Source organism: Aphelocoma coerulescens, chromosome 2 (genome assembly GCF_041296385.1).
Source record: "Aphelocoma coerulescens isolate FSJ_1873_10779 chromosome 2, UR_Acoe_1.0, whole genome shotgun sequence".
NCBI classification, from domain to species: Eukaryota; Metazoa; Chordata; class Aves; order Passeriformes; family Corvidae; genus Aphelocoma; species Aphelocoma coerulescens.
In genome coordinates, this window is record NC_091015.1 from 92,248,124 (window position 1) to 92,262,166 (window position 14,043).

Below are 14,043 nucleotides of genomic sequence, written 5' to 3' on the forward strand. Positions count from 1 at the left end.
AACCACCCCAAAAGTTACAGGTCCTTCATCGTGAAAGAGCTTATAGGAGCTTAATTTACAAGCAATAGCTGGTACAGAAGTCTGAAAAAGTCCTCCAAGAGGAAAAAAATGTTCAGGTTCAGTCACATCTAGACAGTGATTAGATTATTTAGTGTGATTAATTTCTAGAAAGGAGGTGATCATTGCATTTTTCATCAGTAGAGGAAGTACGGTATCCCAAAGACAGTTTCATCATTTTCAAACTTCTTTGTTTTCTACAAGCAAGACACATTTTCATAAATGATCATTTATCTGTCTCTGTTTTCATGAGTCTGTTCCAAAATACTTAAAATCTGTTTTTTAAATATCCTTAATGGTCACGTGGCCCAAAGCCCCATGAGTGGGTCAGCAGCTCAACACTTTGGAAAAACCAGGTACAGGAACTAGGCCGCAGCTTGTTCCCATGCTTCAGACTCCTGGTACATGCCTTGTCTTCAAGTATCTTGGCAACACTGTAGTGTAGATTTGCTTACAGCACCCAGAAAGAGAGATTCTGCCTCATTTGAGCTTAGCCAATTAAGCAAGATGCAAGGAGCTACTATGTTGCTTCTTTAAAGCCACCTTTTTCTGACTCAGTCGCACTGTCCCCCACTGCAGTCTCTGGGGTTGAAGGTTTGGGGACACCTGAGAAAATACAGATGTGACTGTAAGAGAGCAAATTTCCATTAGCTGGTAATCTTTTCTCTATGTCAATATTCAAGAAAATAACCAACTACTCTTAAATACAGATAGCTTGTTAAATTACATGAGGAAATTTGAGCAAAAGGGTTGTGCTAAATGAGCTTAACATGAAAGAAAATTTATTAGCCAAAAACAAGCTTCAATTAGCATTAAATGTGTGTCGTATTAAAGAGCTGGAGGAATTGTCAGGAAGAATATATTTTCTCTTAATTGGTTTGCTTTGCCTAACCACTTAGGCTCCAACAAAATATGTTTGCATTCTATCATTATGTTTACACTTACTCTGTCTTCCAGTGTGTAAGTAGAGGTCATGATGAATTTGTAGAAAATGTTTTTCTTTCCCATTTATTATAGTAGGTTTCTGTTCTGCACGGAATATTAGAAATGTTTGTCCCATTTGCCTGAATAAAAATACCACCCAAAGTTTGAAACCAGGCAGGCTGTTGAGGGTGGTCATCCTTCAGCGTGTATTGAACCATTTACAGCGGGGATACTTCTGTGATAGGCATTTCATGGAGTTACTCTGAAGATGCCTTGTCTGTCATTGGTTGGAAAAGATACACAGCATTGCCCGAAGCCTTTGAAGCCATTAAGGCAGTGTGGATATAGAAAAAGACTTGCTTTTTATGTGACTTTCAGAATAATAAAAAGATGACTTTATGAGAAAGTCCTTTATGACTAAATGTTCCATGAAAATTGACGGCATTAAACTTCAAAACGCTAGTCAAGGAGTTTTAGAATCTAAAGTCCTTTCTTAAATAAAATATACCTACTCACCTTTTAAAAATGTTAATTACAATGTGCTATCATGTAGACTTGGGACACATTGTTTGGATTTTCTTCTAGTAAGGTTACTATCAGTCAGACACCCCCCAAAAGCTGGTTTAGGTTAAATTTATCTAGTGCAAAGATCTGTGCAGAACTTAAACTCTACATTAAAGATCTAAATTCTAAATCCAGAGCATAATAATTCCTCAAAAATAGTGGCTTGACTTGAAGGAACTATTCATGTCTTCAGATTGTTCATGAGCATATGTACTTTGCAGTGCTGATCTTTCAGCGGGGCTTAATTTATTTCTGTACAATTGGCAAAAGCTTTTTCAGATTAGTATGTTACCCTCTCAGAAAAAGGATGAATTAATTTAAGATAAACCCCCTTCTGTAATGTGAAGCTAAAGTACCATTATAGAGAAGGCATTGTCTAGAGCCCATTTTTGTATTAACTATGAAAATGCAAGTACCTAATTAATAAATGATTGATTGATTGATTGATTGATTTATGGCAGTGGGCGTCCCCAAGCTTCAGTGTGACTGATGACAGAGGATTTTCACCAACCCACGACTCTGGGTCATGGCACGCTCAGCATACTCTCTCCCAGAGCCAAGAAACCAGAATCTATTCCCCAACCCAGGTATTCTGGCTGTCAGCTGACCAGTCTTGAATTGTTGTGTTTCATGCATACTGAGATTTGTACCCAGAGCAGTTCTACAGGAGACCTTTGAATCAAAAGTAACAAAGCCTAACTGGAGAATATGTTTTTCAGTTGCACAGTTTAATCCACTGAACCCTGTAGGTTCTAGATGGAAGGTGTCTCACTTCACTTAGGAGAGTTGTGCAAGGAGGGTGTGCAGAGTTCTGTTCTCTCTGAGGACGGCACGTACCAGTGAGAGGGACAAGTGCATTACATTCAGTTCCCTAACAATCTTTCTAGCATTTCTCTGATCTCTTCTCTGATTGTCTGAACCTTTCAAAGAGAAAGGCAGCTGTTGATAAGCACTATGTTGCAATAACAGGTTAAATTTATAAAGCACATTGCTTTGTTTTCTGGCACAATGGCATCTCTTAAGAAAAAAAGCAATAGCTGGATAGTTCAGTAAGGGGATCCCAGGTAAACCAACACATCTGTAGAAAAATCAGTGTGTCCAAGAGTCAATTAAATTCTTAAAATGCTAATTTTCAGAATCTCTGTTAAGAGTGATAATGTACATTTCCTTAAGACAGAATTATAGTTGGAGAATTAGCAGGACTGGCTTTTTTTTTTTTTTTTTTTGGTGATAGAGGCAGTCTTTAATTTGAGGTACTAAAATTCCATTTCCTTAACCAAGTGTGTTCTTTTTTTTCCTTTTAATATTTCTTTTCTTAATAAAATATTACTTTGTGGCATCATGGCAAAATCAAAATACCTTCTACATATGCACAACATCCTAGAAAGTCCATGGAGGAACCATATTTATGTCTGTATTGTATGTGTGTGTGTGTGTGTGTATACATGTTATTATACATATACAGACATATGTATACAGTCATACATGTATGTCTGTATATTATCTCTGATAACATATTTAGAGCAAATTGGAATTTACCTGTTTTTCCTGGCCCCACAGAACATAGTGGCTATGCTATTTCTTTCATTTCTTTGTTTTTTTGCACTAAGTTTGCCTGGAAAAGAGAAGACATCAGAGGAGATCTCATTTAAATACTCCAAACATAAATATCTTTCAAGGCTAGGGTAAATCCTTTTTATCTTTAGCTAACAGGAATATAGTTAAAACACTCAGCATTTCATCTTCTGATATATTACATTACTTTCTTTTGCTAATTAGGAACTAGGCAAATTCCTAAATTGATTTTTAATAAAGGAAATGTGGAAATTTTCTGCAGAAGTAAAATACTCAAGCCTTTTGAAAGCATCATCTGAATAATTTTAATAGAGATTCTATCACCAATATAGCAAAAAAGTTATAGTCTTCAAATGCATACTTTCTTTTTTCTTTTCTTAAGAACATGTGATTTGCCTTTAGCTGAGCATTTTAAATGTGGCTTTTTATCAAATGACAATGCTGTGAAAGACTGAATCATGAAATTGTCGTTGGATTCAGTACTAGAGAAAAAGTTGTCATTACTGATTTATGTCTGTGCATTCTTAATTCTGCATTTTATGCTGAATATTACTCTCCAATGTTCATGTAAGACAGGTTTGCCTATCCCAATGCACACACAAATATGAAGAATTTCATCATTAAAGCAAAGGCATATTTTGTATTCTGCAGGAAATAACATGTAGTAGCTGCAGAGCAAAGAATAATATGATAATCTTTTCACATTATCTCTTAGGGACATGAAAACCTCTTCAGTGAGCATTGGTAAGATAGTCTGGAATTCTGTTTTTACCTTGATGCTACTTTTTCAATATAATTGGCACTAGGCAACATCGCTGTATTTGTAAACTTAACCATTTTACTTACTTCCTCTTTTGGTGGCATAAGCCTTCCCAGGGATTGGTTTTTAAGAATCATTCAAAACTTTGGTGAGAAATTTTTAACATTTCTGGTTTTCTGATTGCCAGTTGCCTGCTTGAATAACACCCTATTTGTCTGTACAATAGGAATTTACATATTATGAGAAAAATCATGAATCCTAAAGACAAAATTGTGGAAACAAATTTAACTGAGGTAAAGAGGTAGACTCTTTGGCATATGCAGAAGTAGTAAGGAGTATTCACACAGGGGAAAAGTGATGTAAAAACCACTCTTGAGTTTTTAAAAATAAAAAAGAGAGAGAAAATCTCATCATTTGGCAAAATACATACTGTTTTCACCTAGCTATGCTACCATTCAAAATCGTTTGGCTACTTTTTTTAGGAAGAACAATTTTCAAAAAGAGCAAAATATTACAAAATGCTAAGTCAAACTGAATGTTGTTTTGATTTCATTTTAATGCCAATAATTACCATTTTGCTTGTGGTGTCAAGTAGAACATGTTCTGATTTCCTCGGCTTATACATCATCTCAAGTAATATTTTTTGTAGTTCCTTGTAACTTTCAATTTATTAACAGTCTCAAACAGTACTAGAAAGATAGAAAGTGATTACTATTAAAAATATGTATTTTGCATGGCCTAAAGAGGGTAGAAAATATTTTGCTATCCGAAGTATTAATGTTCTTACCTATATCACAATGACAACACATGGGGGAGTATCAAGTCATGTGTTTCAATATCAGTTGTTAGAAGGAGATGCTCTCACATGTTTTATCCTCTGGATTCCATAATTTACTATATATTAATAATCATAATTTATTTTAATAATTTTGCATTTTACATAGCTAAATTCTTTGTAATGCCCTCAGCAAAGATTTATTTACTATGCAGTATCACCTACCATTCCTTTAGTTATGTTTCAGTATTTACATGTTTCTCTCTGAAACATTTTCCATGTCTATTATGATATTGAAAATATTAATAGTAACCTAAGGTAGTCTGGGCTGAACTGAAAATTCAATACTGATGATTGTATTTTCATGAAAACAGTTCTGTGTAGCTGAAGCCAGGCCTGCCCTTACTTGTACTATTTTGATAATGAATGAGATTTTTTTAAAAAATCATGTATGATGACTGAGCCTAATTAGAGTCAAACTAATGGATTTGGTTTTTTGCAAATACTTGTGTGTCTGTTGGACAATGTGTCTGTATGTTTGCTGGTAAATATCTCTATATGTACATATAAACATAAATGGGCTGTGTGGGTGTAAAACTTTAAACACAACACAGAGTAGACTTAGAAGACGCCGCCTTTAAGTATGATGCCCACAATACCCATTGGTTGGATATTACATAAAGGTTCTTCACCCAGAGGGTGGTTGGGCACTGGAACAGCTCCCCAGGGAAGTGGTCACAGCACTAGCCTGACAGAGTTCAAAAACCCATTTGGACAATGCTGTGAAGCACATGGTGTGACTCTTGGGGTGGTCCTGTGCAGGAGCAAGAGTTGGACTTGATGATTCTGATGAGTCCCTTCTAACACAGGAGATTCTGTGATTCTGTAGTTCTGTGTCCAGACAAAGAGACCTTGAGAATGTGTAAAGGAATAAACCTTAATGGTTTGAATTGTGAGCTTAGAAAATATCTATAGCTATAGTTGACTGTTGCTTTTCCCCTGAGGGCCTTAAAGACATGATAGTACTTCCCTCTAGAATTGAGCATTGTAGCAAGCAATAATTCAACAACCAAATTTAGCACTACTTCTTCCGGATAATCACTAAGGAGTGCATGGAAGCTGGCGCCATTGTCATCCAAAATCTCCTAGACTCAAGAGGTGCTAAACAAATGAGAAGAGAATCAAAGTTTATCCAAACAATTCTCTAGGATGAGCCATATGTATGTGCCACTAAAGCATCCTCAGCATTGATGCTGGGTCTCATGGTAAGCTCTAGCTGACTTATAAGGGAATGATGAGTTTACTTAAAAACTCAAGTCCACTCTAAGGTTGCTATGTACAGATTTAGAAGAGAGAAATTTAATCTCATACTTGTGTAAAGTCTGTCTCTAAAGTACTCCATCCTTTGAACTTCTCCAAAGAAAAGAAAATTTAAAATGCAGCCCAGGAGTCAGTATCTTTAACTTAAAGCCTTCTTTCTGAAGGGAATTGTATAACTGAAGTTTCTGAAATATCCTTAGGGTAGAACTATGAGGAGGCATCCAGAATCCAGAAGGTTATGCATAGGTCACATCTATAGATGTTTTTTCAAAAGTATGGTAGCTCAGAATAAAATTGGATCTTAACATTTGGATACAAAAGAGAGACCCAAGAAAATTAACTGCATGTCTTTTGGTACTGGGAACATTTTTAGTCTACTTAAATAATGTATTAAGTATTTTAAAACTAATATAAACGTTAATTAATGGTAAACAATGTGTAGCTGGATTCATATGAACAATTATGAAAAAAATTCAGAAGTCTTTCTAAAGACTTTCAAAGGTGTTTTAAAGATACATGCAAAGAGAAACTCTTTTTAATTTATGTCAATATTTTTCTCCAAAATTCACTCAAGGAACATGATTCTACCATTCTGAACAAAATGTGAGATTTAATTAACTTGTATGCTTAATGTTTGCATATCTAGGTTCAGGCACGGATCAAAGTAGATGTGCAGTAAAGAGTATGGGTGAGAAACTCACTCCCTCTCAGCAGACTTGAACAGGAATGTTGGAGGGTGTTGGATGGTTGCTTATAGTTTTGCAAATGAATCAGATCAGTAGAACTTTTACTTGTAGTAGTTGCACACACATGGAGCACAGAGGGGAGGGAAATCAATTAATTATTGTGTCAATCACAGCATATTTCTGTCTCAGAGGTAAATAGTTGAGCTGGGATGGTTTGATGCATAACAGTGGGCATCTTTTGCTGGTGCTGAGCTGTATTGCCGTACTTGCACTATCATCATCCTCATTCTTCTGGGTTCTATAAGGAGGTCAAAAGTGTTTGTTCAATATGGCCAGTACATGTAAATTAAACCAAAGGTCAATGGAAGATTAAGCTGCTGCATCAATATCCTACTTTCAGTTTTTTGATGTTCTACATGATCTAATAATGGGTGGGGGGAAAAAATGCTAGGAGGTCCTTCTCATTTCTTCCTTCTTCTCTTCCTAAAACTGCTAACAGAATTCAAAAATGCCCTAAATATGTCTGCCATTTCAGACTTTAAAAAAGAAAGAAACCTTATATTTTGAAAGGAGCCTCTTTTGTAGTATGTGTGCTTTGTTCTGAGTGTTTTACTTCCTTTACTTTCTGATACAGTTTGTCTTGATAAAAGAGCTATAGCTACTTCTTCCTGCAAAAAGTAGAAATAAGAAGTTTCACTGGAAGTTTCTGAACTGGTTTTATTACTTTTAATTGTACAGAGTGCTTTTGGAGAAAGCTGTGGATCCTCTAACTTGAGAGTAGTAGTCTTTGGTCCAACAGCATGGTTCTTTCTGAGTTAATACTTATTTAGTGAGTTGGAAACTCTTAAAGGTGTATCAGTAAAAAATAATGTGCATTTCTCATTTTTAATATCCATGTGTGTTGGTGAACTACATGTTTAAAGCAGAATATCCTTAAATTCATACAGCTTAGCAGTAATCACTCAGATCTCTAACTCTTTAATTTAAGTGTATTATGCACGAACTTTTGACCTAAAACCAAGGACAGCACGAGTTTCTCCAGTAAGTTTTCCCAAGGGGCGCTGCTTCCTGTTATGTCAGTCAGCTCCACTTTGGAATAAAATGATCCTCTGTTTTCAGCTGCACTGCTGCTCTTTGGGAAGCACAAAGTCCTAATGGCTCTTGATCACAGTCAGTATCATTGGTCCTGCCATGTTCTTTACTGTAAGAGATAATGGTGCAAATTTTACTCTGATAATGATTGTTTTTCGTGTTTTACATTCATAGGTATAATAGAAAAGTTGTATCTGGTTGATTTTATGGTTTAATGCATGAAAAGTAAGAGTAAGAGGTGTTGATTTGTTTCTAGCCTTTGAAAGGACAGTAGATTTAAGAAACTGACCCTGAACATAAAGTAGTATTTGTCTCCCCCCTGAAATTTTGTGGCCAAGAGCCAGAGTTTGCATTTCTAGGTCTTATACATGTTAAGATAGGTGGAATTGCATTACTGGAATGAAAATGACAATACAAATCAAAAATTATTGTACACATTTTCTGGCAGGCAAGGTTTTCTTCTACCTACAAGATACAAGCAAGAATAGTTCTTTTGTGATTCTAACAATTTAAATTATAGCTTATATACCCTATGCAGGAGAAAATAGAAGAACAGAAATTCTAGCTGAAGGGCCAAGTACTGTCTTCATTTCCTCTAAAATATATTCAAACAATTTTATTTCTGTATAAGAGGTAAAGGGATGCTTTGAGAAATGAATTTATTTCATTTTATTGCAGTGTTTTGAAAGTTGGTTTTTTTGGCTGCATATAACGTCAGCAAAATGAATAATGAACTCTGCTGTATCTAGAGTCTTGTCCTTCATGCTTTGCCTCACATAAAATTCTCTTTTCTTACAGCTATTTTATTCATCAGATTAGGTCCTGTCATCTTTGCAATTCACACAACAGGAAATCAATAATTAATTATGGATAGGTAAAGCAATGCTTCACTGATTGCCTAAAACACCCAAGACTTGCACTTTATAAAACCACCGGGGATAGTTTCCTAGCTGTTTCTCACTTGAATAGATTCGGCAAGTAATTAGCACTATCTCTCCCTTATCATGTGTCTCTTCATAGCTAAAATCAAGGAATAAGGTGTAAAATTAAGGTACAGGATCTGTGATTAGAAGATGATAACAATGCACACCAAAAAAGTGCATTTAAAAAAAGAGAAGTCGCCAATGCCATCTCTGTGGTATTTTAAAAGAAGAAAAATGGCTGATACTCTCCGAAGACTAAAGTACTCCTTGCACTGCGATGGAAGAGAAAAACAGGGAAAGAAAATATTGTTGATTATTTTGAGGCTGAATGCTGACAGTAGGAGAATAATGGCTTTGCTTTCAGAGAAGCTGAGATGGAGGCTGGGAGGTATACATCTCATTTTGGAAAAAAATGAGTTTAACCACCAATTCTGAAAATGTCACTTCAAAGAGCCTACAGAAAACTTAATAATCCTCAGCCAGTGCCAGACAGTTTTGCTGCAGTTAATGACTGTCTGACTAGGAGCCCTTCTTTAAGCCTCATGCTGCCCTAAATACGTATTTCAATATGTATTTGTCTTTCAGCTTCTTAAGCAATTGAACTTCTGCTGTGTCTGGGATGCAGAAACGGTCACTTATAAGTAAAAGCCATTTGCACACTGAAATTCAGAGTAAGAAGACCAGAGGCGCTGAGCTCGAGCCCACTGCACCAGACAGGAGAAGGAAGCTCTGTGTGTGTCACACAGCTGCACCAGCTGTGGAGCAACGTGGCAGCCCCAGCCTCTGGGGCAGGGGGCTGAGGGTGCCTGGCCCTGCTGCTGCTGCTCTTTGCCTTGGCTCAAGTGATGGCACTGCTTCCATGGGGCTCTCAGCGGAGTCTCCGTCCTCTCCCCCCAGTTAGGTCTGTGCAGGGGGGGAGTGAGTGGCCTTCCTCACAGGCTCACAGAGGAGTCATACTCCCAGCATAACCTCTAACCAGCAAACATCTGGCTTCATCATCATCGTGAGAAGGCATGTTTTCCTTTAACCACTTCGGCTAACTTCTCGTACTGCCACCAACTCCTGCTCTTTTATCCAAATAAATGTGATATTTTTAAAGCCCCCAGACTTTATGAATTTCTCTTTTTAAAAGTAATTTCCTGGCTTCCATATGCTGTGGAAATGAGACCATAAGCACAAATACTAAAATCTTCAAATTAAGATGAGCTTCAGTGATTCATGTCTTCACTTTGTGTCTGTTGATTTTGGGTGCCTGGCTCATAACTCCTTGGGAGAGGAGGGGAAACAGGACACTTGGAGTCAGTAGCCCTTTTGAAGCCACTGAAATTACTCCAGAATGAAGGATTTAAACCAAACAGACATGTAAACTGGAAGGATCTTCCCACTCAATCCCTACTCCTCTCTTGAACAACATATCTTGATTTACCTCTTTGGAAGCAAAAGATAAAATCCTAGGAGTAAAAATGTCAATAGTCATTAGAATTGAAGTGTAACTGATGGCAGCAAAATAATGTTTTTTCATAATACATCATACAGCAGACCTATGCCCAGGAATTCTTTTCTGGTTTTGAGTTTTTCTGGAAACAGCACAAGCAAATCCAGAAAGAACAATACTTTCAGGAATTAGTTTACTGCTAATAGGATTTGACAGTGTCAATTCATTTGTAAATTCAATTTGAATTTTTAAATGCAAAGAAAAAATTAAAGAACACCTTCTGTTTTAAATTAGATAGTTTATCTAAAACTAATTGGTTTGTTTTTCAGGAGTTTTTCTTTTTGAAGCCATAAGAATCCCTCTTCCAAAGTAAATACTCTTTGAGTACAAAGGCAGGGGCTTTTTAGAGAACAGCTGTCTTGCCATCACTTCTTCAGCAGCTCACATTTCCTTGTCACCCCCTCCAGTTGTGCCAAGTCCTGTAGGTGGGAACTAGTTGGCTTCCTCCCTTGTTGCCACGGAGCTGGCTTGGTATCTTTGTTGAGAAACACTGGGAAATGTATTTATTCTTTCTCTTTAATTAAAAGAAAATCATGTGATCCCAGGTTGTAAACCCTAATGATAAGTAAGGGTGGTTGTTGGTGAACATTAAAACTGCATTATTTCGTAAGTCCAATGTGAGAGCTCCATGAGGTATATATGTGGATCACCCCAACCTTGTGACCATTTCAGATTTCTCACCACAGTCAAGTCATACACATAATTTTCATATGCCTATCTGTGTAGATCATTTGATCCAGTTCTACTTTCTGCTATGTCTTATTAGAGTTGTGACAGCAAATTCCCACTGAAGAATTGCCTAGGCCTGTGTAAGTCTGATGAGCCTTGACTTAATTCACATCAGATTTATCTTTTGCTGTAGACAGCGTCACACTGGTGCACACCAGTTGGGATGTTTAATTTAACCTGACAGTGGTGCTTTAGCTTGCAAAGGAAGCAACACCAGCAGCTCAGAGCAGTGTCTGGCTGAGTTCCAAAGTGGGTAGATCCTACGTTACGTACTTACAGACATTTTGCCTTGTTGCTGTGTCACCTACTTCTAACACCACAGTGGGTCTAGTTGCTGATCCCTGCAAGAGGTTGTCTATCAGAACTTCACATTTCTGCAGCTTTTAACCATTATAGGGACAGTTATTACTGCAGTTAATACCCTCAAGCCAGTAAAAAGCTGGCTTATGGATAAGGAAGTAGGATGACGAAGCAAGTCTGGTCCTGTGTGCTTCAAGTTGTCTGTAAAACTTCTATTAGATCAGAAGAGGATCAGACCTGAAACAAGAAGTAGCATTCTGGTAACCTTCAGGAAGGCAGGAAACAATATTATATGTAGTTTTTCAGGCATTAGCTGTTTTTTATTGGATTTTTTGCATCATTTTTATTTTTTCTTTCTAGTAGGAATTTTCTGCTTACAAGAAGTTGCTCTTCTCTATTCCTGACAATGTTCAAACACATATGGCCAGGAGTCAGAGCAGACTGTGTTCTTCCACATTGAAAGATACTGATCCATCATACAGCCATCATACATCATACAGTTTTTCTAGACCACTCAGTGCTCTTCAAGTCAGTGTCTTCTTGTCACAGCTGATCTGTATAATCAGAGGATAGGGCTTGTTTTCACTTTTGCTGCATGGCTATTAGCACATGAAGTGTTGTGGGCTTTCTTTCTGAGTGGATGCTGTGAGGTATCCAGGTTAGGCACCTACCCTCCCTGACTCCTGGTCATTCCTTGGCCACCTCACTCCTTTATTGTTTGTGAATTCTTCAGGCAGGAGCTCTGGTTCCCTATTGGGACAATATGGTGTCAGTTCCTATCAGCACTTAATTCAATTCAGTTATGGTACTACAAGTGAGAAAATGGTGTGTCTGATATCATCCACTTCCACAAATCATCTCCTCAAATCAAAGACTCCATTACAAGTTTTAAATTTTTGCAAACACAAAAGAAATTTGCTATCCATTTTGCCCTTAGATTTTAAACACAAAAAGAGTATCAAGAAAAGAAAGTAAAAAAAAATGTATTTTCATGAGACACATACAATAGGTGTTTGGCACAATAAGTTTAGTCGCCTTGACAAAATAATTATTTTCCCATGGGCCTGACGAAAATTATTTATTTTCAAAGTGATTGAAAGTTTAGCAGGGAGACAAAGAACCTCTTCACCCCTTAAGCCCAGTAAAAGGTGATCAGATAGACTACTATATCACTTCCATTTTCTACAGTGATCATCCAACTCCCATCCCAGTTTTAATCCTGCAGCTTTTCCAAGAAGATATTGTCAGAAGCATGTCGCTGCAGATCAAGCTTAAACATCTGGACTTTATGAAGTATAATTGATATAATAGTATGATGGATATATTCAGTGTAGTCAAAATATAGACAAATGCCCAGTAGAAGATAGCTTAGAAGAGATGATAAGGATGTATAATGGTATTTCTTTAGTCAGGTTGTTCTCTGTCCTCCTGTAGTGTGCAGTTGCCACCTATTAATTAATTACTGCCCTTTAACAAATATGCCCATTCTGTAACAGAATTGCAGTGACTTGCTTTCCAATTTGTCAAATCCTTTTGTCTCATTAGGTCATGTTTGCAGCTAGTAAATTGGTTTCTTAAATTCAGTCTCACATACTTTGGTCTTGAGTTAGCTTTCTTCTCTGCAGGGGACTGCTGTATACTGTACCTTTAAGTACCCAAATCAATTTAATTAAATTTCATTACAGGCAGTAGACCTGAAACAAACTAATGAAAGCAGCCATCATGTCAGGTGGTATTTATCTAGCCATTAAATTGAAAATACCCCCTTTAGGCTCTTAAAAATTAGTTTCAATATTTAACACTAATAGCTTTTGGAATTGTTGATGGGGATAGTTTTAATAAATTTTTTACAAACTATTTACCTTTACAAGGAAAGAACCTTATTCCTTGCAGCAGAAGGGAGCTAAAGATAGATGACTTAAAAGTATTAGGGTTTTGAAATACTGTGAGGTCTGGGAGCTGCCCTCAATCTGTTGAAAAACACTATGAAAGTTGTCATACAGTGATAGGAGTATGCCTTGTTTAGTCAAAACTATTGCCAAGTCACTACAATACTTGTCTCAGAGTCTATTGTTTGCCTCACTTGTCTAACTGAGCTTATTTGGCTTGCCAGCTTGAGAGTTTGTAGCAGAATTTATTTGAAGACCTCATTATAAGCACTACTGTCACCAGAGAGAAAAATGAAAATTTGCAGGGAAGAGAAGAAGGGAAAACATCTGCTGCAGACAAGACTGCTAGTGCCAGCACCCCAAACAGAGCTCCTTCCCGCTCAGGCACCTTGCAGTGCTGTGTCTGAGGAAGCAACATTGACAAAGTACCTGTTGATATCCTGCACAGCAGAACTGGTGCCATGTGCTATTCCTGCAATGTCCATGGCACAGGGCAGGTGTCAGGGATTTATTTCATCCACTTCCTGTCAGAACCAGGCTGCAAGTATTAATATATACAATACAGATGGAATGGACAACAGGAAGAAAGACTTAGGGGAAGATTCTCGTCACTTTTTTCTGAACCATATGCCAGGGTTTTACTTGAGGGAAGCGAGAGTGCAAACAGAGAATGTACTTGGCCATGAATGTATCACGATCCACAAAACTGGAAGCATTTCTAACTTGCTCTGTGTAAACATGGTTGATGTCTCTTACTTTTGCAGACAGAGAGTAATAAATAGTGCATCCCTTTTCCTTTTGTCAGATCTAAAGTCTGTCTTCTTCATATCTTACCCTTCTTCAGTCTGTTTAAAAGAAAATAAATAGTCAGAAAACTACAACAGAATGAGATATAGTCACCTTTCTGGTAAGGAATTCTGACCCCAGAGAAGGAGAAAGAAGGAAACCATTTTT

General features: G+C 37.1%; 1 protein-coding gene across 2 annotated transcripts in view; it reads left to right on the forward strand.

Moving 5' to 3' along the window:
• The window catches only part of CTNND2 (catenin delta 2), a 658,514-nt gene that overhangs the window by 628,583 nt on the left and 15,888 nt on the right, over positions 1–14,043 (forward strand). For both annotated transcript variants that reach the window (XM_069004021.1, XM_069004022.1), the window contains one exon: positions 2,007–2,132. In XM_069004021.1, the coding sequence (XP_068860122.1) occupies positions 2,007–2,132 (126 nt within the window). The remainder of the gene's footprint in view (positions 1–2,006; positions 2,133–14,043) is intronic.